Below are 27,655 nucleotides of genomic sequence, written 5' to 3' on the forward strand. Positions count from 1 at the left end.
AATTCCTTAAGGCTCAAGAAAAAATCTTCTAGACGTAAATATAATTTTTCTACGGAAAAGTTCGAATACTTTCATGTGAAAATCCTGTAAATGAATTCTGTTTGGAGGAGACTCCATCCTTACTCATAAATCAACTTGTAGGCCGAATGATTTTAGTATGGCAACCTATGGTTCTTCATTACTTCTATCTTGATCAACTCGTTCAGTTCATTGGCCTACGATCTCTCACAGGTGTCCCAGGTTAAATAACTAGCTGAATATCCCTTATTTTTTTTCCACCCCCTAACACCCACAGTTCTTCAGAAAATGATTCCATTTATGCCCAACAAATGCTTCATCAACAGGCCCTCTATCCACGGAAGAATCCCTTGATTAAAGCTTATCATTCCTTCAGCTTATATCCCTTCAAAGCAACACAATTTCCTTTCCTTGAAAATTAATCAAGAATACTGTAAAAAAATGACTTACCAACCTTATTTGGCGATTTCCCTTAATTTTAGCACAATCACTTTAAAAAGAAGATATACACTTCCGAAGAAAGAATCATACCCAAGAGGAACAATAGAAAATGTTCAATACAACATCCAGCAAACCAATAAAAAAAAACATTGATAGTTTTATCATATTAAAATACATCTTTATCATTTTGTTGCAATTGCACGGAGGCAATTGAAGGGAAAAAACGACAGAATATACCCATAAAACATTGCCATTTAACCAGAGATAAAAACACACATAAAATTAGCCGCTCGTGGAATGTCGAGATGCTGTGATGGGGGATTTTGACTATTGGTTGAACACCTCATAGACATTTGCGCCGAGGATTTTGATTTTGTCCGACACAACAAACAGAATCACCAGTGATGTGGCCAAACTCTGTGGTTTGCTGCTCTCACTGAAGTGCTTTGACGCTAACCCATTGACAATGGGAATAAGCTTGGCCAGTGGACTTTCGACGCTATTAATATCGAAAATCTTATTAAGTTGCTCCTTAGACGTGCTAGGAATGTCTTCAGCAAGATTCATCCCATTGCGCTTTCCATTGGGTTCCGTGTAGTACCTAAAATGGCATTAGAAATTTTTAATTACAATTTGCCGATAAAAAGTCATTTAAAAAAAACATACCTCACGAGGAAATCCACAACGACGGAGAACCCACGACAGATGTTGTTGGTACATAAATTGCTGACCTCCTCACTCTCCAGCAAATCCAGGGTTTCTGTGAAGAGTCGAATAAGTGTGTCATTGCCATTTACGTCTTCGGGGAACACGTATTTGGCCAGATGGCTGTTGGGGTTCTGTGGGTCGTTATTCACAGCCATTTGGATTGACCAAAAGATTTGTTCAATATCCCCAATTGTAAGTTTTTTCTTGAGGTCATACTCCTTCATGATATGCCTCACTTTTCCCTCAATTAGTCTGCTTAGATCCTTTAAGCCATCACGTAGGAAATGCTGAATGAGTGCCAGATACATTTGCTGAATATCTGCAGTAACACTCATCTCAGGGCTTGTGGTTTTTGTCGTGTCCCTATACAGGTAGCCTCCTACGAGGTTCAATTGGATTCTCAGTGTTACAACAAGGATTGACGATGCGTAGACCATTGTTGTGAGCCTGGCAAAGGAAATCACCTTCATTTCCTCCCAGAGTTCTTTCTTATTTTCAGGCTTCTTGCGCAATTGCTCGAGGATATCGTCTGTACTGAGAATTCGGTTGATCTCTTCAAAAACCGATGGTGCTAATCCCATTATCGTTTGATTGCATGTTCTCTCTGTGGATTCAAAATGCTGCAGGCGACGTGTCTTCTCAAGAAATTCCCGCGCCTGCTCTTCCTGGAATTCACGCAGCTTCCGCTGAGCATAGCGCAGTGCAAGGACACTTCCCCCCACAATCACGCCACTAATGATGAACTTTCGCTTGTGACGCGACAAAAAATTCCTCACGCTGGAGAACATGATTGATTTTTTTCCACGAGTTTTTGTGTCTCCTTTTTAGCCACTCGTTGTTATTTGCATGCTTTCCAATGGGAGTCTGGAACTGAAAATGCGTTAAAAAAAAATGAGTAATCTTTTACAATTTATAGCCTCTAAAAGTAAAGCAATTTATAGTGATGGGAAATTCTTATAGGATTATTGTTTTTCTGCTTTAAAAATTCATTCAGAAGTAAACAATAACCAACAATAGGTTAAAAAAAATATTTCGGTCATTTTTTGCTGCGAGAAATATTATCATAGAATCTCCACATTTAAGCCCCATGGGAGCGATAAAGGTGAGAGATAGTGGCGTAAAAAGCCGAACGGTACTTCCGGCACATGGTCGGGAGAGTAAAGAATGCGCATAAATTAGAAATTCTAAGCAATTTCGGGGAGAAAATACAAAACAAAAGCGACAATGATCCTTGAACCTCGGCAATCTGAGAGGTCAACATTGCAAAAATCTCACACATTTAGCCAACTCACCAGAATTTTCACGGCAATCACAACTTTTCCTAAATCTACAGCTTTTGTAACTCATATAAAAATCGATGGTTTCACTTCATTTGGTGTCACTTCCTCGCATTAATTATTTAAAATTCTTTTAAATTCATTCACGATGACGGACTTTGTATTTTTCTTTGCTGCTGCGTTTTTTGACAGCTGTCGCTCGTTTGACATTTCGATTTGACTGCGTCAGTTTTTTGACATTACACCAAAGAAGCATCAGTGAAACGTCGTGTAAGTAAAATCAATAAAAAGTGGTTTTCAGTGGACGGAAAAACTGTGAAAATTAGTGCAAAAAATGGCAGATAATGAACAAAAAGCCCTCCAACTGATGGCGGAGGCGGAGAAGAAGCTCAACTCAAAGGGTTTTCTCGGCGGATTGTTTGGGTAAGGATTTTTCTTCAGTACTTTTTGACGACGTTTTTGTCTGCAAAAAATTATGTTGCAAAATTTCATGAAACTTATATGGCACTGTGAAAAATTGGGAAAATTCCTACACTAAAAAGTAACAAAAATTCTAGAAAAAAATTAATTTTACCGCATTTACGCTATAAAACAAGAAAAAACTACATAATTAATGCATTATTTGTGATCTTTCTGAGGTCTCTTTTCAAACCAATAATTTTTTTTTGTAGTTATAATTAAATTTTGTCACGATAAATTTCGGCCGTACGATTTTTATCAGTATATTCAAGATTCCAGACAAAACTTTTTTTTATAATTTATTAAAATTTTATGATCAAAAATTAATTAGAACAAAGATGTATGTGTACTGTAAGAAAAACGGCATGTGTTTCAGTTTTTCATAGACAAGAGATCCATTCATATTGGAAAGAGAAGCGGAATATTCCCGAAATGGTGACTCACAATGCAATTTCGTCACTAAAAAAACATTCTTTTGCGTTGCAGGGGCGGCTCTAGTCGCGTTGAGGATGCCGTGGAATGCTACCAAAGGGCAGCAAATATGTTTAAGATGGCCAAGAAGTGGTCCCAGGCAGGGAAGGCTTTCTGCGAGGCGGCTAATCTGCACGCCAAAGCAGGCTCCCGTCACGACGCAGCCACAAATTACGTGGACGCCTCCAATTGCTACAAGAAGACTGACCCCAATGAGGCTGTCGCTTGCCTTCTGAAATCCATCGATATCTACACAGACATGGGGCGCTTCACGATGGCAGCCAAGCACCACCAAACTATTGCGGAGTTGTTTGAAAATGAAGCGAATGATTTGGTAAGCAGGGAGCTATCAAATTGATTTTTAGGGGTCATGACCTCTGTTCCTGAACTTCTAAATAATTTTTGTTTCTCAACAATGCTTTGAGCATTATTATTATGCAGTTTATGTTTTATGATATAGCAAAGACTGTCTCACTTGAAAGGAGTTCTTTTATTTTTATGGTAAAGCAACGAGCTATTCAGCACTATGAGCAAGCAGCTGATTATTTTAAGGGTGAAGAATCCACCAGTTCGGCTAATAAATGCATGCTAAAAGTTGCCCAGTATGCAGCACAGCTTGAAGACTACGAGAAGGCTATCCAAATTTACGAACAAGTAGCCAGCTCCTGTCTGGACAGTTCTCTACTGAAGTACAGCGCCAAGGAGTACTTCTTCCGTGCTGCTCTGTGTCATCTTAGCGTTGATCTGCTAAATGCACAACATGCCCTTGAGAAGTATGCTCAGCAGTACCCAGCATTCCAGGATTCGCGTGAATATAAGCTTGTCAAGGTAGAATTTTTCGATATTCAAAAGTCTGAGAATTTAATAAAAATTCATATTTTTTTTTAGACTCTCTGTGAGCATCTCGAGGAGCAAAATATCGAAGGATTTACCGACACCGTGAAGGACTACGATAGCATCTCACGACTGGATCAGTGGTACACCACAATTCTTCTGAGGATCAAGAAGCAGTCGAATGATAATCCGGATTTGCGATAAATTTCCAATATGTGGCATGGACAAGTAAACTTACGAAGGTTTTTACTAATTTTCATGTAAAATGCAGTGAATGAGTGACCGAAATTTAATTTTGAGCCACCATATTATCCAAGAGAATTTAGAAATAGAGTGAGTCATCTCATACAATACAAGGGGTGCCAGCAATGGGCATCCAACTCGGTAAGATTCCTCATTTTCTTTTTGGAAAACTTGTTATGATATTTTTTTATAACTTGTTTTGTTTGAAATTATTTCTCGAAAAACATTTATCTATATATTTTTTTTTATTGGTATAAAATCTGTCGATTTGGGGAGATTGTTAAGTTATACCTTCATATATTTTCTGTTGCAATCTTTATTATATATTTCTCAACTAAAATGTTATCTCATTTCTTTTGAGATTTCCACCGAATGCCATATTGTGCATAAATGCAAAACAATATTAAAAAAAAAAGATATATTCTCCCTGAAATTTAAATAAGAAAATCTAGATGGTTGTCATCGAATGATTCAGACGAAATGCAAAATTGTGAGGAATTCACCGTGATTCATTCAATTTATCAGTTTACATTGTATTCAAATCTCCGGAAAATTAATTAAAATAAATCAACGTATCAATCTTTCAATAGAGGAAGTAATTTTTTGAGATTATAGTCCCAAGGAAAACTTTTGCTTGAGAAATATCTCATTGCCAGACCAGTGGACACAGGTTTTTATAAAAAAAAAAAATAAAACCATATCGTAAACACTTTTCAGCTACATTTTATTTTAGTCAAAGGGAAGAAAATTCATTAAAAATTTAGAACTTTATTTGTATCTACATTTTTTCGATGACAAATCTTTTGGGAAATGAAAGAGTTTTCCTTTGGCAGTAAAAGAAAACAGAAAAAAGTACGATAGCGATATTTGTTATTAGAAATTCTCAAATGGGATTGATGTAAAAGAATAATGTGAGTTTTTACTAAAAGCATGATTAATAAATATTCGTCTTTAGTACGTTAATCTAAAAGGAAAAAAAAAAGTAAAATTTGCATAATTAATATCAGACAAAGGGCATTGAAAGACAAATTACTCACAATTTGAGTTTTAGGAAAATGAAGAAAAAAAGCGATGAGAAAACAATTATAAGAATCTATATATTATATTCCATTAAAAAGGAGAAATAAAAATATTATATAGAAAATGAGATAAAAAAAAATAAGAGAAAAACACCAAATTATTGATATCTATATTGAATTTAAAAAGAAAAAGTTCTTTCTTATAAACTTAAAAATATCTCACTCCTCAATTAATCGAATGGAAGAAAATATTTAACAAAATTAGGCACACTTGCAGAATATTTTATATTTAAAAAACTAAATATTGCATTTTTGGATGGCAAAAAAAACAAAATTCATGGGTTAAGAACGTTAAGACGTAGCGCAACATTAAATTGCCTATATAGATATCATAAACATAAAATATAACAATAATTTAGAAGAAAAAAAAGTAGAATTAATAGAAATTAATTTTTCTTCCACAATTGTTTTTTTTTAATTTCTGCAAAACCAAAATTAAATTATGAAATAACATATAATAATTTCATAATATATTGAGAAATAAATCGCAAATGGAATGGTCATCTATATATAAAAAAAAGAAAATTTAAACAGTGTTATAAAAAAATATCCGTAATTTGTAAATTTTAATTGTCTCGTAGATTTAACATGGAAAACAATTATTGCTTTATATGTGTTATTATAGATAAATTGCAATAAATAAAAAAAATAAAAAATATTATACATAAAACTGAATAATTTTCATCCACAAAACAACAAAAAGGTATTTTTGTGCTACTTAATGCGGTCTCTGCGGTTGAGTCGTTGAAATATTCTCATTTAAAAGAAAAACCACAGCGAACAATGCCCATTGATCATTTTGTCTATTTTTTTCATATTAAAAAAGATTGTTTAGGAAACTCCATACAGTACCTGATCAATAATGTTTTGGCATAAAATAACTTTAAAACTTTATACATTTTTTCCCACCCTATAACCCAGATAGGTTTATGAAACCGTAGTTTATGTATAACCGCGCGTTAACTTAAAGGGAAAATTAACAGCACTAAATAATCCCAGATAGAATAGTAAACATATTAAGACAACAAAAAAACACAAGAAAAACACTTTAATCGGCCATTTTTTATACATTTTTATTAATTTAAAAATCTCTGCTCAGTTTAAAACTAAAACCAAGTTTATAGAACTTAAACCTTGCTTTAAAAAACTTAGACCTAGCTATGAAAACTTAGTCCTACCTTTAAAAACTTAGACCTAGCCTAAATAACTTAGGTCTCGCTTAACCAATTTAGACCATTTTAAAACTTTGACCTAGCTTAAGAGACTTAGTCCTTGCTTAAAAAACTCAATCTAAATAACTAAGACCTAGCATTAAAAACTTGATCTGTTTCTTCAAGTCCTTTTCTATGGATTTCCACTCTGTTTTTTGTTTATAAACTAAAATACTTTTAATTAATAAAAGTTTGTCGTGTTAGTTACATATTTTGGGAAACTCCCGCTGTAAGAAAATCCCTCAAAATCAATGCACTTCTTTTGTATTCCCACATGATTATTTATTAAAAGCTCTCTCACTCTCTTAAAAAAAAGAAACAATTAAGGTGTCCTCCTAAAGTAGATGGTGTAACAGTAAACGTACCCCACCCATGATTACGTACCTATTTTTAGTATTTATTCTGCATAAGAATAAGAAATATTCCAACAGTTAGAAACCTAATTAGCGTTAAGTACTTCAACAATAATGTCTCGTACTGTTGTGCTTTTATTGCGGTATTTTCCAGAACCCCCCTCATAAGCTTTATAAACTTTTTTCTTAATGCTTTAAGCGTTCTCTTTTGGGAAAATATTAATCACATTTTCCAATTTATTCGTCATCCATGGACAAATTCGTAATCTTTCAATCGGGGTTTCCCGTAAAGATTATTGGTAGGTAAATGAAAGCAAAAGTTTGAAAAACAAATATGATCATTTCCATTGAGACTTTCTTCTATATCTAGTAGGTACCTAATGGGGTTCTTTTGCAAATCTTGCATACAAGTCTCTCGACTCTATAATAGTACTGAACTGAGCCCACTGCTCCCTGACGTGATTGGGCTAAATACAGCATAGTGTGTAGTCAAATGAAGAGAGCGAGAGAGATCTTTGGTGCCTCCTCTACCGTGGTGGTGGCTCACAGCCAGATAGTAAAATGTAAATTGGGAGGCAGGTGAAGTCCGCAATGAGCAATACCTCAAGTGTGACTGCGAGAACATGGAGTGCTGGAAGAGAAAAACTGGATTTACAGGCTTTTCATCGCCTCTATGCCGCAGAGGAAGTTGTCACGCGCCAAAAGCGCGCTCAGTGTGCTCTCGCACCGAACTGGAGAGTCTCTGGGTTGAGCATCAGAAATCAACGCGCCAGTTGAGCTGTGCTGTTCACTCCGTGAAGATATTTTTGGATCAGACTGCAGGCGAGCTCTGTTCGAGTGTATTTGGCTGGAATTTTTTTTTGCTTTCCAAGGTGGACGGAAATGGATTTTGAATGGTGATCGCCAACATTGTGGAATACGCACGGATTACCTCGGGCAAAGTAAAATTGAACGTCGGGGGTGGAAAAAGTTGTGATCTCTGAGACGCAGTGACCAAGTGAATTTCCTGTGAATTTTCTCACCTCCTCAAGTGTGTGACTGTGTGCGTGCTTAACAATGGATAAATTCCTATGTGAGTGCCAATAATACCTGTGTGCCTAGGTTTTCCCCTCCCCACAGTATAGCCACAACTCCACACTCCCTCCCCGCAGCTGCGTCGCAATGAACAATAAATTTATGAATCGCCTCTTATATTAACAAACTTGGAAATTCCTCAATACAATCTGGATACTGGTGGAGACGACGTTATCTTGTGCTGAATTTAAATAAAAATTCACTTATTTGCTTATACTGACTGCACACAAACACAAGTTGACCTTGTCGCTGACCGCTTCCATGCCATCTCTACGGCCCCGACAACTTGTTAAGGAACGGAGGAAAAAATAAATATAATCTGTGAAAAATCTCGCCAATTCACACTAAAAAAACCCCTCACAAATATTTCCAAAAATTTTATTGTGATCACATGGACAAATTAACTACGAAAATGATCATTATATACCTCCATTTACACGCACCTGCTACGTCATGGAAAGACCTTTTTTCTGGTGCGACTCATGAGCGATAGTGAAAATTTGCTCTGTTTTCGCATTTATGTTTATGCCAGAGAGAAGAGCAAAAAAAAAGATAGCTGGCAAGCATGACCTTTCGATGTCGCACTGATTATACACATACCATGTGAATTCTTCTTGAGCTCTCCAATTTATGGAATTTCCATTCGCTTATAAATTCACCGATAATCCTTGGAGAGTCTGTAATGGCCAGCAGCGGCTTTGCTGGAATTTAGCGTCATCGATATGTGTTTATGCTCGTTTTTTTCTCTTGTCCGGGAGATCAATACACTATTGCTGTATTTCCCCAAGTGATGATCACATCAAAACACTCACGTCTTTGCTGCGCCACATGTATACGAATGGCCAGTTTTTTTTTCATTATTTGATCAACATTACTTAAATTGTTTGATTCTTTCGCGTTTTTTTTTTTTTGCAAAACTTCTCATTTAATTCTTATTGCATATTTGTGAATATTAATTTTACATAATAAATAATTCCTTTTTTTATTAATAAAAATAGCCCAAAATACCTAAATACTACCGTTCACGCTCTCTTTAACAATTCGTAGAATTAATAAACCCTTATCAGGTTTAATGCTGGAAAAACATTCTCATAATTCTTCAACTATGCTATATTCTTTCACATTTTGTCAAATGTCGCGACGCAGCTAAAAAGAAAAGCTAAAGTTCTCCACGTGAGACGAAGAGAGCCCCAAAATAAATCATTTGAACAACAAAAATAAACTTGCAGATATCAACTTATTTCTGGTCATACTGGTTGGACTGACTAAAGCACAAACGCAAGTGGGAAATCCTACAGCATCAAATATTGAGCTACAGAAAGTGCAGGGCATAGAATTAACAGCGCAGGGGCAGCAGAATATTCCGACACAACAGACTTTCCAGGAGCAGCAGGAGATTCGAGATATTCTCCTTGCGCAGGAATTCCTTGAGAAGCAGCGACAACAGGAACTGCTGCAGCAGCAACAGCTTCAGCGTGAACAATTGCTGCAGCAACAGCGAGAACAGATACTGCAGCAACAGCGAGAGCAGTTATTGCTGCAGCAACGACAAGAATTACTACAGAAGCGACAGGAACAGCTACAGCAGCAGCAAATTCAGGTGAGGAAAGAAAAACGTTAATAAACCCCACACCGTCTGTGCGTACGCTGGATGTTAATTTTTTGATTTATCATCATATTGCCACATTGGGAATTTCTGAAAAAAAAAAAAACATGTGCTAACCATCTAATCTGGAATACCCGCTTTTTGTGCGCAAAGAACACATTTCTATATACATGTATTTGAATTTAAATAATTGTACATATATGGAAAGCTTGTCTGGTATACCGCAATTTACTAATAAAATTATCAATTTGGAATTCTCAATCAAACATTTCACATCGGAAAATGAAGAATCTCAATAAATTGCTTATTAAGCATAGATTATAGTTTAGTAAACAGGTTTAACCCCGTCACAACACCGGGATAAAGAATAAAAATCAAATGAATCTAGTTAGAAAATCAACGTGGTATATGCCAGTAGAAGCAATGTCTGTCCTTGACCTATAAAATCACAAATTTATTCAACTAAAATGACTTTACTTTCCAACGTTTAGTTAAAAGCAAAAGTTACGCAAACATCGTCAATTAAAATTAAAATAATCTAAAAAGTTTATAGACTTGAGTTTGTCTGCTTTTATATATTAGGCACCTGTTTATGTAACAAGATGAAGTAGTACCTAAGCATTTTAGTATTTATTATATAAATTATATTTTGTTTAGGCTGTTTAGCTTATATTTTAAAATAAAATTAATCTGAAAAAGAATTCGAAGAAGAAAAGAAATTGTGCTTTTATGCTTTTTTAAATTTTAATCAATTAATAAAGATAGATTTATGTTCACTTCAATTAAAATACAAAAGAGAGTACACCTATTTTGTTAAAACATTTTTAAAACTCTTTAATTAATGATTAAAAAAAAATTTAAACGAAATTTCTCTTCGCCTCATTGCAGCAAGTAAATTCGAGACTTCCGTCTCTGCAAGAAATTCAACATGATACCCCACAAACGAATCTTCTGGCAAATGCATCCAAGCTGGAACAAGAAGTTTTGCGAGTCATCTCACAAGGATCAGAAAATTTTGCCCTGCAGCTCTTCAAAGTCAGACCAAAAAGACTTTTATCAATTGAAACTTTTAAATTTTTTACTTTAATTTGCAGACATTAATTCAAGCAAACACAGCTCAGAATTACAACTGCATTATGTCACCCTTCTCTGTGTGGTCTCTGATTGTGCTGCTAGTTGAGGGTGCTGGTGGAAAGACACTCAAGGAGATTGAGTCTGTTCTTGGTCTTCCAAATAATATTGCCTACGTGAGGCATGGATATGCGCAAATTCGCAATGCTTTAAAGTAAGGATATATTATTTTATAGATCTTGTAGGATTTATCTTTAAATGCATTTTTGAAATTACAGTGTCAACACATCAACTTTGGAAATTTCTACAGTCCATGCGATGTTCTCAGATATAAATCGGCCAGTCTATCCGGATTTTGAGAAGACAATTGAGCAATTTTACTTGACTGATGTGATTCCAGTGAACTACTTAAATACTCAGAATACAGTTCAGACAATAAATGGATACGTTACGAGAGCTACGCAAGGACGTATCGGCCAAATACTCAGAAGAGGTGATCTCATGGATGCCAACATGATTCTTATTTCGGCGATCTACTTCAGAGGGCAATGGAAGGTACGAATTCCTCCTCATGGCAAAACGTCCCAGAAAAAAGAACGCTTTTCAATTTTCTGTGTCCTGAGGGTTAGTTACCTTCGGCTTGGCTCTGGTTCGGCTCTCGCTTAGCCTTTATGTTCAGATTCAGATTTGTATGAGGTGGCCGCGATTATAGTCGCTTCCAATCCACTGCAGCTACAGTCAGCTTTTGGAGGAGTCCCCGGTTTTCATCACTATCTGATATGGTTAGCCAAAAAGTCCCAGGCCATTAACGAAGCTTAGGATACCATTCGGCTTAATTTTCCAGGTGTCATGTGGTTCTAACACGTAGGCACCTAAATATTTACGTCTTCTGCCCATTAGTGCTCGTTTCGTCTTCCATCTCACAGAATCTGCAGATTAACTAATACACAATTCGTCACGTGCTCGGATTACACTGATTTGATTTGGCTCGCTTGACCAATATTTTCGCTCGTTTTGCACTTGTCTTCGCTATATAGTTTGTTAGAAAGGTATTACCTGTTCCAGTGCTCACAGGAAAATCCTTTCCAATCGGGGACACTTTTTTATTAATACAGAAGTGCTCCTTATTTAATTTATACATTAAAATTAATGCGCAAGAGTAGTACATCCCATTATTCTTAGATGTGGACGGACCTCAACTGTACCTATGGCCGAGCACGGCTCCCCTCGCAATCTCCTGAGCACCCATCGTTCGATTGCTTCTAGGGGCATTTTTTTCTCGGACATACACATAAAAGTAGTAATCAAAAATGTTAAAGAACTTTTTTTTTGCTTTTGCAGAGTCCATTTAATTCTTCTCAAACCAACGAGGAGCCTTTCTATGATGAATTTGGCAAAGCCCAAGGGATGGTTAAAATGATGTTTCAGCGTGGAAGTTTCCCCTACACTGCAATTGCTGAACTGGATGCCCACATCTTGGAACTGCCATATGGCAACCTCAATAGACTCAGCATGATAATCCTTCTGCCACGAAAAGGCATTCCCCTCAGTCAAGTTATTGAGAAATTGGTGAGTGTGTCTGCTGCCCTCAAGGAGATCCTTGAGCCTTATCTGAAAGTAACCTTCCTTCTCTTAAAAGGCCACCGTGCGACTTCAGCGGGTCTACGACGAACTGAAGAGGGCCTCCGATGAATATGAAGATGACGAAGTAGAAGTTTATCTACCGAGATTTAAAATAACTTCAGATTTTGGGCTAAATCAAATTCTGGAGCAAATGGGCTTGATGGACATCTTCAGTCCAACTAATGCTGACCTATCAAAGATCACAAACAATCAAATCTACCTTTCGCGGTTAATCCACAAGGCGACAATTGAGGTGAACGAGGAGGGAACTATAGCATCAGCCGTCACAGGTATATAACAAACAAAAAAGCATTTCCACGAATCCATTAATTAAAATGCTAATCTTTCGCAATAGCTGGTGTTTTCGCGAACAAAGCGACTCCGCCCCGCTTCTATGCTAACCGGCCGTTTGCGTATCTTATTGTGGACAAATCGACAAACATTCTCCTGTTTTGCGGACAAGTCAGGAACCCAAGTACTTTCTACTTCTAAAGTTGTACATTTAACAAGTGATAAAATGTATTTTTCACATTAAAAATTGTATTGAATTTTTTTTAACACAAATTTTCTTTTTTGTTGTTTTTTTCTTCAAAACCTTTAAAAAATTTCTGTTGCAAAGAGAGGTTTAGGAGGAAGTGAGACAGAGGTATTTTGCATATGCCGTCTTGTCACAATTCTCTCACTCGCACGAAGTATTCAATTGTCTCTCTCGCACAGCAGGTTTTCCGCAATTTTCTCGGATTTTCCCCTGATTTTTCTAGCAAAAAATTGGATTTGTTCTCCCTAGGAGTCCTCCCGTAATGTATTTTTTTCCTTAAAAAATGCTCTTTGGACGTCCAAAATCCCTAAAATAGCTAAAATAAATTGTGATGTGGAATTTTAGGAAATTTCTATTGGAACTCTTCATGAATTCCACAGAGATTAGTTATATGGATGGAAAATTGTAAACAAATAGATTGTGCAAAAATATCCTGTTTTAATTTTTCTTTCTCAGAAATTTCAGGATGACAACAAACAGAAATCTCAATGTGAGGAATCCTCTGTATGGACAGCTTGTTGTGGGACCCCCGGGATCGGGGAAGACGACCTATTGCGAAAAAATGCAGAAATTCCTCAAAGAACTCGACCGGAAGGTGGAAGTTGTGAATCTGGATCCTGCCAATGATGGGATGGACTACCAGGCGAGCATTGACATTATGAAACTCATCACTGTGGAGGATGCAATGAGCCACTTAGGATTGGGACCCAATGGAGCTCTAATCTATTGCATTGAGTACCTGGAGACGAATTTTGACTGGCTAGTGCAGCAACTGAAAGCATCCAAAAGTAATTACTTCATCTTTGACTGCCCAGGGCAGGTGGAGCTCTATACACACCACAACGCCATGGCCAGAATGTTCTCGAAGCTGGAGGAGATGGGATACCATTTGTGCGTTGTGCACCTCGTCGATTCGCACTACTGCTCTGAACCTGGGAAATTCATCTCCACTCTCTTCCTGTCTCTCAACACAATGCTCCAGATGGGCCTGCCACAGGTGAATGTTCTTAGCAAAGCGGACTTATTGAAGCAATTTGAGTCAAAATTACCTTTCGGGATGGACTTTTACACGGAAGTTCTGGACCTACAGTACCTCCTGGACGCATTGGATGCCACACCCGGAATGGGAAAGTACAAGAAACTAAATGCAGCGATTGTGTCACTCATTGAATCTTACAGTTTGGTATCATTCTCACTTCTCGACGCCAATAAGACGGAAAGTCTTTTGAGACTGAAGAATGCCATTGATAAGGCAAATGGATACGTTTATGGAGCTGGTGAAGAAGTCAGTGTTAATTCCCTGCTAGCTTGTGCCGTGGGAGCGGAAACGGAAAGCGAAAGGATGGAAAAGAACATAAATACATATTTGCAGTAAATTTTTAGAATAAAAATCAATTTAAAAATTTCTGAGTTTTTTTTTTGTAAATCACTTCGGAAAATGATAAAAGAAAATTCATAGAATGTTGCAACATTCAAGATTTTCTATTTTCAATAACAACAATGATTTGCATATCTATTCAAATTACATGTTTTAATTCATAGTTCGATTAAGGCAAAAGATCTTAAAATGAATTTGTTTTTTTTTATTGATCAAAACTCCCCACCTTTTTGTATTTGTGGCGGTCTTTAGGAAAACTTGAGGCATTTTACTAAAGAATTTTCTTCTGTGCAGGTAATTGCATGTTGTGGCGTCTGGTGCCTTATTCTAATTATACACCCAAGATTTCCCCCTGAAACTTAATTTCCAATTTGCATGATCGCGGAGGACAATAAAAGGGCTAGTCGAGTGCACCGTAGCCCCACAACAGTGATCATTTTGCAAGGGAAAATGTATTCCAAAGTATATTTGTCTGCTGTGGCTTTTCTTTTGGCCATTTGTGTGGGATGTGGGGCCAAAGTAGAGATCCCAGAAGAACTGAGAGAAGGAGCAAGGCTACTACATGAGCACTGTGTGGCTCAAACGAATGTGGATGAATCCCTGATTCTTGCCAGTGTGAATGGATACCTTCCTGATGATCGGACTCTTCAGTGCTACATCGATTGCCTCTTCCGAACAACAGGATTAATTGATGAGAACGGGCATATCCTTTTCGAGGAAATTGCTCATCTTCTTCCCACGGAAATTAAGGAAATTATTGTGGCCGTTACTTCAAAATGCAGGACAATTCGTGAGTGTTTAACATACCTTTGGAGTGTCCTTTCGTAAAATTAAGGAATTAGTTCAATTTTAGATGGAAAGGATGAATGCGAAACGGCGTACCTGACTGTTAAGTGCTACTTTGAAGCAGATCCAGAGCATTCAATGCTAATTTAATGGTGAAGATTTTACGTGGAACTTCTTATAATTATTATAATATTGCAGAATATGTAAAGGAAAAAATAATAATAATAATAATAATAATTTATTTTCAAAACACAATATAGGGTCATGCCCTCTCACATGTGCGTGGCAGGTGGAAAAAAAAAAGATTAAAGAGAGAGAAAAAAATTATACAAAAAAAAAAAGTTTTACAGAGAAATTTAAAAAGAAAATAGAAAAGAGAAAAATAAAGAGAAAAAAAAAAAAAGACAAAACATCAGTGCCCAGACTGAAAGTGCCTTTTTAAAGCGTTCATGGAACGGCGCCAGTCACGCGGTAGCGCATTGTAGAGGGAGACGCCCTTTACAAAGAGCGTCCGATAAAAGCATTCAAACTCAGCCCTCGGCACCAAGTATCCCTGAACCCTGGCAGAACCCCCCCTTGTCAAAAGAGAGGACAGGTATTCTGGGGTTTCGGTTTCAATTAGGCGATGCAAGAAAATCAGGGCACGCATCTGGAGGTACGATTCAAGATCGCAGCCTGCAAACGCGTCCCTGAAAGGTGAAATGTGATCGCGAGGTCCAAGTCCGTGAATGTACCTGACACAATTATTAAATGCTACTGTTAAACGACGGATTGTGTCACGATCCGCGTTAAAGAAGAGCTCTGCTCCATAGTGAAAGAATGGCAGAAGTAGCGCTCGTGCAAGAAGCAGGCGAGTGTCAGTAGGAGTGATGTTCCGGTAGCGTCTTAGGGTATATAAGGAATAGTTGACCTTTCGGCAAAGGGCAGTTGCGTGATCAGACCAGGTCAAAGTCGAATTAAAGACGATTCCCAGGTTTTTAACCTGATCAGCAACAGGAATAATTTCTCCGTGAAGGAGTAGAGGTAATGAAGTGAAATTTGCAGATTTCTTAGAGAAAATTATTGCCTGCGACTTCTTGGGATTGAGAATCAACCCATTTGAAGAAGACCAGTGCTCAACTCTTTGGAGGTTTTCATTCATTATTTGGAAGGCAGAGTGGGAGTCGAGTGTAGACCCCTCAGTATAGATTTGCAGATCGTCTGCATAAAGGTGGTAGGAACAGTTGCGCAGGACAGAAGGAAGATCATTAATAAATAAAGAAAATAGTAAGGGAATAAATTATTATAAATCAAATGTGACCGCCATCTTGAAAAAATACTAACTAAAAATTATAAATAAAAACTCTAGATTTTATTTAAATCATGGCATCTTTTTTTATGTTTCTTTAGTATTTTTAACTCCTTAAACTCACAATTTTCCGCTTTTCCGATCCTAAAGTTGCTTTTTTGAGACTCGTTATTTTATGCTTCTCCACTTGTTCATTTTCCAGCGACTTTGAAAGGTTTTGAGATGTGAAGTGCAAAATCATTGAACTCTCTTATTTTTAGGATAATATTCAGCCTGGCATCGCTTCCTGAAGCAACAAAAACCAATTTTCTCCAAAAAAAAACTTAACAGAAAGTCTAATAAATTGTGAAAAATATGGTTTTTCAGAACATTCATACGACATACGTAGACACATCATATGACTCTCTGTGGACTATACAAATGTGTTATAGCGCAGGTAGTCTTGCAGCATAAGTAGCCACAACCCACAGAAGCATATGCAGTAAGGTGAATTATTTCGGAGCAAAAGTTCGATTGCTCTTCGTGGAAGAAAAGAATTATCAAAATTATTCCATAAATAGGCCAAAAAATTGCCAAAAATCATACAGGGAATCTGCTGAGTGTGTGAAGTAATCGCCCGAGAATGTCTTACAGCAACAGTGAGTGTTTTTCCGTTTGAAAAGTTCCCCTCAAGAGTGGTCGCCGGCCAAAAAGTCAAAGCGCACCCATTTTCGCGAAATTTACCGCTATTTGGGGCTGTGTGGCCCCTTTTTGCGTTTTCGGAATCAATGGGGCGATAAGGGGGGCGCTATTGGAGTGAAAATTGACGGGATGTTAACACATTTTGGAGTATTCGGGTGTGAGGCCTACTGCAACCCCATATATGGGCATAATCTTGCAGTCGGTGTGTGATTCATGACCTTTTTTTGTTGTACGTACATGACTCTGGTCAGACTGATGGGGGGCTTTGACTGCGCCGGAAGATACTCTGGTGGACAGTGTTCGTGTATGATTAAATTGAATTTTCCATCTTCACAGAGTTCATCTATGCCACGCTGCCAAGAACCCAACGCGGGCAGCCAATTGTTCTGGGTGGAGATCCCAAGGGGAAGAATTTTCTCTACACCAATGGGAATTCGGTGATAATCCGAAATATCGAGGTGAGTTTCGTCTCTGAATGTTATTTTGGAGCAACCGGCTTGTCCGGGAATCTCCGACGGAGGATGGCGAGCGCGAGATATAAAAATACGCCAACGCCTGTGCTTTAATTTTAGAATCCTGCTATCGCCGACATCTATACGGAACACTCGTGTGCTGTGAATGTGGCAAAATACTCCCCGAGCGGCTTCTACATTGCTTCCGGAGGTGAGTGACATATTCCCCACAAAAAGCCTCCCTTATTAATTAATTTAGCAATTTCAATTTATTACTAATGCTCTCTGCAATCTTATCTACAAAATATTTTTTTTATCATTGCCACTGTGGTGTTCATTTTGCACTTAGTTTCTGATATTTGACGCGCTTTAGTTGGTTCTCGGTTATGCCCCAATTCCATATATGTATGACTTTAACACTAGATGTGGAGATTTAATCCAAAAAAATAACTCATTCCCCTTTCTTTCAAATGAATTTTTAAAACTTCCTTTCTCTTCTTCCAGATCAATCCGGAAAGATTCGTATTTGGGACACGGTGAATAAGGAGCATATCCTTAAAAATGAATTTCAACCAATTGGGGGCCCCATTAAGGATATCTCATGGTCTCCGGACAACCAGAGAATTGTTATTGTTGGCGAGGGTCGTGAGAGATTTGGTCATGTATTCATGGCGGAAACTGGTACGTCAGTGGGTGAGATTAGTGGGCAGTCGAAGCCAATCAATTCGTGCGATTTTCGTCCCAATCGCCCCTTCCGAATTGTCACGGGCAGTGAAGACAATACCATTGCTGTCTTCGAGGGACCACCCTTCAAATTCAAAATGACCAAGCAGGAACACACGCGCTTCGTCCAGGCTGTGCGATACTCACCGAGCGGTAGTCACTTTGCCTCAGCGGGATTCGATGGAAAAGCTTTCCTGTACGATGGTCAATCATCAGATCTTGTGGCGGAATTTGGAAGTCCCGCTCATAAGGGTGGAGTCTATGCGGTAGCGTGGAAAGGAGATGGAAGTCAATTGTTGACATGCTCTGGCGATAAGACATGCCGCCTGTGGGATGTGTCGACACAGCAGTTGATCAGTGAATTCCCAATGGGTACAACTGTGGATGATCAGCAAGTGTCGTGCCTGTGGCAGGGTGATCATCTCCTATCAGTTTCCCTCTCGGGCTTTATTAACTACCTTGATGTGAATAACCCAGCAAAACCACTGAGAGTTGTCAAGGGGCACAACAAGCCCATTACCGTTCTCACCCTAAGTGAGGATCGTAGCACAATCTACACCGGAAGTCATGATGGTGTCATGACAAATTGGAATTCCGGAAATGGTGTAAATGATCGCGTTGGTGGCACTGGGCATGGAAATCAAGTGAATGGACTTAAAGCAATGGGCGAAGATATCTACTCCTGTGGCATTGATGATTCCCTGAGGCAGATCAATGTCGAGGGTAATACGTACACCGATGTCGTGGTGAAGCTCAATTGTCAACCCCGTGGATTGGATGTGCTCAAAGAGCAGAATATCGTCATTGTTCCATGCGTAAAGGAGATTACCGTTGTTCAGGATAATCGCAAAGTTTCCACGCTTCCAATAAAGTACGAATCAAGCTGCCTGTCCATCAATCCCGAAACCCTGGAGGTTGCCGTTGGGGGCGATGACAGCAAGGTTCATATCTATTCGCTGGTTGGAACGAATCTGGAGCACAAAGTGGATCTGGATCATCTCGGTCCCGTGACTGATTGCGCTTATTCGCCAGACAACAAATACTTGGTGGCTTGCGACTCGAACCGGAAAGTCATTCTCTATGGTTTGCCAGAATACAAAGTGAGTAAGAATAATTTGCTTTTTCCTGCATGCTTGCTCCCCCTCTCTTCTCACTGTGACGCTGTATAATACATATATTTCTCGCACCTTCTCAATTTATGTGTAGTCAGACATATATTTTGACAAACATGCTTTTTGACCCAAATTTATGTCAGTCAAAGTGTTTCGCTCAATTAATTTTCATTTATGATAATAGCTCATGCTTCTTTGCCACAAAATAATTTAATTCTCCTCATGCTAAAATCTTTATTTTTGTTTTCATCTAACTAAAGAGAAATTGGGGAATTTTAATCTACCTATTGTACTAGTTTGATTCATTGCTATTAAGGGATATTTCCAGTAAGTGGATTTTGCGTATAGGATACTTCAATATAATTTAAGCATAAAAAAATATTGAAACATTTGTATGTTTAAGAACGGTTTGATATGTTCCCGGAAAGTGTTATAAGTGACTGGAAGTTGTGCAGTGATCCTTCCCATTACATCAGGAAGTTTCTAAGGAATCTTTGGAACTTCGATTTCAACACCCGGCTGATCCTTGATGTCATCTTCAGGACAAAATCTGAGTCAATATAAACGCTTCACGCAATTCCAAAGGGGACTACCTAAATGGACAGATTTGGACCCAAAGATGAAATCAAGGACAGCCGGATGTTGAAAGGAATGTTCCTAAGATCCCTTTGAAACTCCCTGATGTATTTAGCAGGATGAATATACAACTTTCAGCCACTTTTAGCACTTTCCGGGAAGAAAAATGCATTCAAAAAGTGTACAAACTTCAAGTTGCTTAAAATGTTTTAATTTTCTTGAAAATTAATGTTAATTTTCAAACCAAAAGCTTTGTTTGACCAAGCCTTCGCTTTATTGGTTCTATACTAAGAATCCTTTCTGTTAATGTGTCGTATATGTTGTGTGTAGTGTAGTTATGTGAAAACAGTTTTTATTTTAAATTTTGCTTATTTATCCTTTAGTTATTGCAACATTTTAATAGCACATCTGTTATTCCTTTTTAATTCTTTTACTGTGGTATTTAACCATTTTCATGCTAACATTCATCTATCATGGTTCCTAACTGTAGATAGTAAGTATAAACATTATTACTAATATATTTATAATCAATATTATAAAAAAGAAAGTTTTGATTTAACCGCAGAGATTTAAAAAATGAATTTTGATTTTAGCCACCGCATAATAAAGAATGGGGCTTCCACAATGCACGTGTCAATTGTGTGTCGTGGTCACCGAACTCACTCCTCGTGGCGAGTGGTTCTCTCGACACAACAATCATCATTTGGTCTGTGACCAATCCATCAAAGCATACAATTATCAAGAGTAAGTTTCACAAAGTTTTCATTTTAAAAGATCCTTTTGAATTATTTTTAACAAATAATTTCTCTTGCAGATGCCCATCCACAGTCACAAATTACACGCCTCGTGTGGCTAGACAATGAAACTGTGATCTCAACTGGTCAGGATTGCAATACAAAAGTCTGGCAAGTGGAGGCTATTTAGACTGCATCTTCACAAAATATATCTCTTCAGTGTGCGGAAGCAATAAGTGGATGAAAGAGATGAGCAAATACTACGACATAGAAATTTATATAAATATAATGAAGAATGAAAACATAAAGCATAAAATACCAAGTTAACAGCAGTCGGTAATTCATCAGTCAGTCAGCAATTTATCTTCTGTACATTGAAGTCCTATCACACTTAAGAAAAAATCTTATGAATGTGATAGTCCTTCAAATCACCAAAGTTAGTTTTTTTTTTCTCAAGTAATTGCCTAAATCAGAGTGTGTAGCATTTTTAATGAGTTTTATTTGATTAAAACTAATTAATTAAAACAAAGCAAAATAGTGTAACACTTCCTATTAACTTGATATTTTTGATATGAAAGTTACAATATCTTAGATGTAAAAAAAAAACAATTGCAAAGCATTTTTGTACGAATGAAAATTCAGCAACATTTTTTCTATAATATCTTATAAGAAATCAAGAGAGTTTTTAAATTATTTTGCTAATTTCATTGATTGGCATTAAAGTATTAACATGCTTTTTTACATTGAAAAAAAAAGTTTGTATAAAAGGATTCAAGTTTAGGTCTATTTATCTTAAAAATGAGAACAGAAGAGGCATTAAAAAGGCAATTTTTTGGCAGTTTTAAGGAGTTTCACAAGTTAAATCATTCTTCTTCTCAATTCTACCGAGAAAATTTGAATCCTTTTTATTCAATTTTATTGTATTGTTTTATCAGCAGTATCAAAATTATATAAATTGTATGATTTCAAATTTAAAAAGGAAGAAAAAATATAAAACAATATATTTGTTGTGTGAATGTATACAAAAAAACATGAAAAATATTTATTTAAAATTTCAATAAAAAACAAAAATAATCACAACATTTTTTTTTATTATTTTGCCTTTATTTTTGATAAAATCAAAATACAACAATCCTACCATAAACTATATAATATTTAACAATAACATGAATTATATACAACATAATATTTAATTTAAATAATTTGTTTAAGTTAAAACTTGATTTAATTTGTGTTCTTTTTTTTCTTTTATTCCTTTTGGCTACTTAAGTAAAATATCGTGAAGTTAAATATTGTCTTTTATATTCATTGTTTTGAGTTTTTTTCTGTGTGTAGTTTTTTTTTCTTTGTACACGCATTTTTTTAAATAAATAAGATTATATTTTGTAGAAGGTGAAGTAAACAAAAAATTAAACTAGGTACGAGTATATTATGACTAGAAATTGTTTTTCGAATTGTCTCTAAGATATCACACTGAAGAAACAAATATTTTTTTAAGACTTTTGAAGAATAATGTGAAGGCAACATTTTGATGTTTTCAGGTTTTTTTTTTGCATAAACAGATTTAAATTTGAAATTTCGTAAACTTTTAACATTTTAATAAAATAAATATTAATTTTTAGTTTAAAAGAAAAAAATCTTTTGATTCAATGAAAAAAATATCCCAATATTAATTTCTTACGTGTGATATCGTATAATGTAGGTTTATATCTAAATTTCTTTTAAACTGTTGTATTTTACCAATTTTTTTGTTGGATGAAAACCTAGGAAATTTTTTTTATTATATTTTTTTTTCTTGAGGAGTGTGTTTGTGTCTGCTTCGAGACTATACATTTTTTTTATCAAACAAAACCTTGTTTTTCTTTTATAAATTCTTGAATAAGTTATCGTAAAATTCTATCACAGCTAGGGGAGATTTTTATTAGAAAAAAAAAGAAAAGAATAGTGAAGAGAAATCTATGTTATAATTTTTAGTCTTTTACTGACTGAAGAAAATGTAACGAAGGTTTACTTGTTTCCTTTTTTTAGTTGGTCAATGTTTGGGGTGCGGAGAGTCCTGTCTGTCCACAGTTTTTTTACCCCCTACTGCATAGTCTCGTGATTTTTAGTGTCTTTGGTTAGATTTGTAGCCCCCAAGTCTGTATTGGGGGTGGATAGATTGTTGTCTGGAGGTGTGGGAATTTGATGCGCTTGATGAGGAGACGGACAGGGAGGTATAATCGGTGTTTGAGATGTCGAAGCTGAGGCCATTTGGGCTTGTTGCTGTAGCGACGACAGAAGAGTTTGGGGATCCATAAGTTCCTGCTTTATCTGCAGACCCATCATTTTGGCGCGCTTTCGTCGTGTCTCTGATTCACACGGGCTCGGAGCTCCAGGGTGCCGATAGGAGACATGCTTCCTCAGGGCGTCCTTACTACGAGACACGTGGGAGCACACAGTGCAAGCATACCTGAAAATGCAAAATAGTTAATGATTCAATGAAAAAGCATCTCATTTTGTCGGTGTTAAATGCTTTTTCAATTTTAATGGCCACAACCCCTCCACCCATTTGGAATGCGATGTTTGAGTAAATAATCAGGTTATTTTCTCTGTGAGTTTTCAGCAAGGAAATGCCACTCATAAACATTTTATGGAAGACCATGGAACTTTGTTACATTTCTCTCAAATTAACTACGATGAATTTTAAATAAATTTGTTCATCGCGTATTCAATCCTTTTAAACTAATGCACTAAAAATGTTTAAAGAATAAATTGAAGCTTACCGAACATTCTGATGAGTTTCAAGATGTACCCTCAGGTTATACTGATTGCTTAGTTGCTTGTGGCAGATGAAGCACGTTGCGTAGAGTTTGGAGTTACTCGGCTTATTGATGGCGCTCGCAATTGATTTTTCCAGCATAGATTCCGTGGTCATTGGATCGGGTGTCATGGTTGGTGTTGAGGGTTGCGAGTGGGAAGCATGCGGGGATTCAATTAGGGGATTTTCGGATTTAATCATTGTCGTACCGGTATCATCGGGCATAAAGTGATGCTGAAGGGTTGTTGGAAGTGGCGGTGGAGGTTTAAGGACAACAGGTGCAGGAGGTGATTGCGGAACAAGAGCTCCCTTTTGCTGTTGCTGCTGCTCCAGATAATTTTTATTGGACGTCCTCAGGGATTCGGCAATTTTGTCAATTTTCTTCATGTCCGCCTTGTGCTTCCTGTGCTCATTGAACATCCTCCTATTGTTATTCTCCTCATCCATGTGCTCATCGTGATTTTTCCCGTCCTGCGGGAGGAGATTGTACTTGGTCGCTTGATTTTGGTACCGTGCAAAGAGATCGCACGCTCTATTGGCCATTGCACTCTGGGAGAAATTAAGGGGTTGCGGCAGGAGATTCGGGTAGAAGGGGAAGGGTTTTGAGAAGAGATTCTCAAGGGGTGAGGAGACTTTGGCTGCCAAAGCAGCAGCCGGCATATCCAAGGTGTCTTTCAGAGATGACGCAGTCTCTCGCTTTGGTGATGTTTTCGGGGCATTCTAAAAAAAATAAGCTATGTGTGATTTTGTTGTCGGACAGATCGTTAGGAAAATGGAGAAAATTTGGTATTTTAAGACTGACGTGCGTGGCTCCACAATCCAAAATTTCCACTCTTCTTTCTGACCTAAATATCTACATTCTGCGTTGGAAATCAGATACTCGCTCTGTCTTATCTGTGTGTTTCTTCTTTTTTTTTCTTCTCCTCACCAATTAACATTTGAGGCTGCCTTTTCCGCTTGCGTTTATTTTCTAAGTTAGGATCTGGGATTTTCTTTTTTGCTGGTGATTCTTCAAAAGCATAACTTCTATGTGTCAGCAAAATGTATAAAAGATCTTGAATGGAATGAACGGAGATTTAATCTCCAAAAAATATATTTTAGTCATATCTTGTTTTATACATAAGCTAGATGGAATATTTTTAATCATAAACACGATTAATACTGCAAAGAATAATGATATTTTGTAAAGATCCAAGAAATTCTTTTCTTGTCTAATATTAAAAAAGAAAATTTTTCACATACGCCACAATAATCCATTTGGCTTTACATAGAAAATTTACAATTCTATGTGTGAGTTAACTTCCTAGTTCATTTTGCCATATCATTTAAGCGTTTCGGGTGTTTTTCCCGGATGAAACTCTTTTTTTTATATACATATATTTGGGATTTGGAAAATAATGTGCTTTTAAATGTGGGTGCGAGGATTTTATGTTAGTACAAGAAGTGAGAAAATGGATTTGGTGTTGTTTGAAGTCGCTCCGCGAGAGACTCCAACAGGCGTATTATCAATTTATTATTTTGGTGAATTTTCCTCGTACACGCCAGCCTTTCCACAAAACTAATTTTGGATTATGACTCGCGGTGTGTCTGTGCGCCATGCGAGAAAACCACTGTTTGTGAAAATAAATAGGCACAAAATGGAAAAGTGTGAAGCATACCCCATTGAAGTCAGCTAATCCTTTGATGCCCAGCGTTTCGGCAAGGGAGAGCAGGCTGGAGATTTGCTCCTCAAACACATTCACCTCGCCCGAGTACATGAATGTGAGGAGGGCCACGGTGGCGCCAAATGAGGCTCCCGGAAGCACAACAACGGGATGGTATGGAGGATCGAGTGTCCGAAATAGCTCGGAGAAGAATGTACTGCATGCACTCAGTACCACTCGGTGTGCCCTCACGGTTCTCCCTTCGGCAGACAGTGTGACATCCGTGAGATGTGACTGATCCAGCAGGAGGGGCAACGAACTCAAAAGGCTGGCCTTTGGATTATTTCGGAACGATCATGTGAGATTTTGTGCGCGTCAACAGGATTTAAACTCACAATACCAGCGAATTTAAATATAGCCAAAATGTACACACATACCTGATGATTGTGCCATCTCAGGCAGAATTGCTGGGTACTGTTTGACGGCTGTGCAGCATCCATTGATGTGCTGCGATCGATGATCTCTGTCTCTTTTGCCAGAGCAGAACATTGCGGGTGGTGAAAAAAGAATAGAGCAGAATATCAAATTTTTCACGATCCATGTGATCCTCAAAAGGCCACGCTTTCAGCAAACACGGCAAACACAAAACCCCCTTTTCCCAGATCGCCGTCCATTGCGATCGGTTGCATATCAAACAAAACAGCATTTTATATAGGCAAAATATAATTTTTGAAGACCAAATAGTAAAAAAAAAGTCAAGAGATCGCGTCTTTGGGGGGAAAGCCACACAAAAGGCACAAACGAACATGCAAATGTGCAAGTTAATTAGCCGTATGAGTGTTTTAAAACTATTCACGATTTTTCAGGACACTTGTTACAAATTCTATTTAAAATAATACGCACGTTGAATCTAATTTTAGATCCCAATAAAATTGAGACATGTGAGTTGGTTTGAGAACACGGAGAGTGTGTGTGCACCATCTCTGAAAATTTTCTTCCATTATAGAGCCAGTGTGTTGGGAGGAAAAAATCTTATGTAAACTTTTTTTTGGGAGGCCTTAAAACTTCATAAAGATCGCATATTTTTTTTTAGTGCGATTGCATTTCCCTTTTTGGGATTGTTAATCACACCCAAGGTACAACACACACACACTGAATTTTATTTCGATTTGGCAAGCACGAGAAAATTTTCTCCTGGCTGGGAAAATTTTTCATTTCAGCGATCGCGGAGAAAGCTCAGAAAAAAATTAGAACGTAATTTGTTAGTTTCATCACTTAAGAGGGATTGCGGGTGGAAAGATGAAAGGAATAGAAAAAAAACTGCAATCGGAATTGCCATTTAATACTTTTTAAATTGATTGTCTCTGAGATGAATGTGTGGTGATTCTTTTTTTAATTCGATTCGGAGCACTATACTGTGTGTGCAAGAAAAATCTTCGATGCGATCTTCAAACTGTACGAATGATCTTGCAGCCTTTGCTACTTTCTCCAATTGCACATTGCACTGAAATCCTTGCCGTTAATGGTGATCGTGATATCAGACACTTTTATCACTCACACACAAACACACCAAATGATCGTAAGCTTGATCGCACACTCCAGATTCGTTCTTGATCCTCGCGTATTTTTTTTTAATTGTCCAACGAGGAGCACTAAAAAAATTCACTTAATATCGTCACTGGTGGTGAGAATCAAAAATTGCGACTGGTAATAATGGTTGGGAGTGAGAAGAAGTATTGTGTGAAAAGTGGCTGTAGAACAGGCAGCCTTGCTGCCGATGCTGCCCAAGACAAAAAGTATAATAATAATAGGTGGTCCAGATTTCCGAGCACAACACCACACTATACAACTACTACACACCATCGCGTAGTGAATGTGAATCCAGGCCGGTTTCAACTATTTTTAGTCGGTCTAGCCTGGAGAACAGTGGCCCAGCAGCCGAAACGGAATTGGCTGGCTGTATTGATGACGATCCGTTTCGCGTATCTCGCTGTATCCCATATTGCTATGCCAGAGCTTTTTCATCGTGTCAGTGTGTGGTGAGAAAATTCGGATCTACACCTCTATTTCTGACCTGGAGCTGACGATTTCTGTTATAAATAAACATCCAACATTATACAAACAGTTGAGAGAAAAGGAACGATTCGGCCAATCGTATAGAATAGTCCGACGGCAGCAATAACGGGGTGGTGTTGGAACTTTATAAAATGCGCGGCACTTCTCCCTCGCGGCGCACAACTACACCAATGTCCCCCCATCCTTTGCAAACGTATGGAAAATTAAAGCACATAAAGCTTATTGGGCACGCAGCCTGCGATGCGAATTGTAATGCTCTCCTCCTATGTACCCAAAATGCCCCCATACACACATACGATCTTGTCCCTCATGATTTCTCGATCACAATGCGCAATAGTCTCTTGGATGCGAGTGTATTGCGAAATCAGTTGCGATGGCTGCACGACGCCGGCGCCGGACACCA

At 37.5% G+C, this 27,655-nt stretch overlaps 6 protein-coding genes and 1 long non-coding RNA gene across 10 annotated transcripts; 4 read left to right on the forward strand and 3 right to left on the reverse strand.

The window, feature by feature from the left end:
- Window positions 1-615: 615 nt before the first annotated feature.
- On the reverse strand, window positions 616-2,663 carry LOC129797627 (peroxisomal biogenesis factor 3). The gene is made up of 3 exons (XM_055840394.1): window positions 2,460-2,663; window positions 1,126-2,037; window positions 616-1,060 (listed from the first exon to the last, which is right to left on the reverse strand). Exons 2-3 carry the CDS (start codon window positions 1,953-1,955, stop codon window positions 787-789), a joined length of 1,104 nt encoding a protein of 367 aa, XP_055696369.1. The 5' UTR covers window positions 1,956-2,037; window positions 2,460-2,663; the 3' UTR covers window positions 616-786.
- A 24-nt stretch (window positions 2,664-2,687) lies between these two features.
- Window positions 2,688-6,200, forward strand: LOC129797681 (alpha-soluble NSF attachment protein). Its single transcript, XM_055840478.1, has 4 exons — window positions 2,688-2,867; window positions 3,390-3,708; window positions 3,882-4,202; window positions 4,263-6,200. Exons 1-4 carry the CDS (start codon window positions 2,779-2,781, stop codon window positions 4,410-4,412), a joined length of 879 nt encoding a protein of 292 aa, XP_055696453.1. The 5' UTR covers window positions 2,688-2,778; the 3' UTR covers window positions 4,413-6,200.
- Window positions 6,201-7,810: 1,610 nt separating this feature from the next.
- On the forward strand, window positions 7,811-13,032 carry LOC129797547 (serine protease inhibitor 77Ba). Its single transcript, XM_055840253.1, has 8 exons — window positions 7,811-8,166; window positions 9,398-9,768; window positions 10,663-10,809; window positions 10,869-11,059; window positions 11,124-11,400; window positions 12,187-12,414; window positions 12,485-12,758; window positions 12,824-13,032. The coding sequence occupies exons 1-8, from the start codon at window positions 8,151-8,153 to the stop codon at window positions 12,958-12,960; spliced, it is 1,641 nt and encodes a 546-aa protein (XP_055696228.1). The 5' UTR covers window positions 7,811-8,150; the 3' UTR covers window positions 12,961-13,032.
- Window positions 13,033-13,304: 272 nt separating this feature from the next.
- On the forward strand, window positions 13,305-14,411 carry LOC129797653 (GPN-loop GTPase 2). The gene is made up of 2 exons (XM_055840433.1): window positions 13,305-13,411; window positions 13,463-14,411. The coding sequence occupies exons 1-2, from the start codon at window positions 13,338-13,340 to the stop codon at window positions 14,379-14,381; spliced, it is 993 nt and encodes a 330-aa protein (XP_055696408.1). The 5' UTR covers window positions 13,305-13,337; the 3' UTR covers window positions 14,382-14,411.
- LOC129797808 (uncharacterized) lies at window positions 14,410-15,381 on the reverse strand. The gene is made up of 2 exons (XR_008751356.1): window positions 15,267-15,381; window positions 14,410-15,203 (listed from the first exon to the last, which is right to left on the reverse strand). It is a non-coding gene; the product is annotated as an uncharacterized LOC129797808 (long non-coding RNA).
- Window positions 15,382-16,922: 1,541 nt separating this feature from the next.
- LOC129797531 (actin-interacting protein 1) lies at window positions 16,923-21,816 on the forward strand. The gene is made up of 6 exons (XM_055840230.1): window positions 16,923-17,096; window positions 17,476-17,597; window positions 17,712-17,802; window positions 18,096-19,414; window positions 20,596-20,746; window positions 20,817-21,816. The coding sequence occupies exons 1-6, from the start codon at window positions 17,081-17,083 to the stop codon at window positions 20,924-20,926; spliced, it is 1,809 nt and encodes a 602-aa protein (XP_055696205.1). The 5' UTR covers window positions 16,923-17,080; the 3' UTR covers window positions 20,927-21,816.
- A 2-nt stretch (window positions 21,817-21,818) lies between these two features.
- LOC129797568 (protein bric-a-brac 1) lies at window positions 21,819-27,575 on the reverse strand. Of its 4 annotated transcripts, none has more exons than XM_055840289.1 (5): window positions 26,523-27,575; window positions 25,614-25,705; window positions 25,192-25,509; window positions 23,499-24,253; window positions 21,819-23,185 (listed from the first exon to the last, which is right to left on the reverse strand). In XM_055840289.1, the coding sequence occupies exons 2-5, from the start codon at window positions 25,674-25,676 to the stop codon at window positions 22,819-22,821; spliced, it is 1,503 nt and encodes a 500-aa protein (XP_055696264.1). In that variant the 5' UTR covers window positions 25,677-25,705; window positions 26,523-27,575; the 3' UTR covers window positions 21,819-22,818. The 4 variants fall into 4 exon arrangements, with proteins under 4 accessions (XP_055696264.1, XP_055696266.1, XP_055696265.1 ...); XM_055840291.1 differs by having other exon boundaries at window positions 25,614-25,828; window positions 26,523-27,529; XM_055840290.1 differs by lacking the exon at window positions 26,523-27,575 and adding an exon at window positions 26,080-26,516.
- Between the last annotated feature and the right edge of the window lie 80 nt (window positions 27,576-27,655).

This window comes from Lutzomyia longipalpis, chromosome 1 (assembly GCF_024334085.1).
Source record: "Lutzomyia longipalpis isolate SR_M1_2022 chromosome 1, ASM2433408v1".
In the NCBI taxonomy this organism is placed as follows: domain Eukaryota; kingdom Metazoa; phylum Arthropoda; class Insecta; order Diptera; family Psychodidae; genus Lutzomyia; species Lutzomyia longipalpis.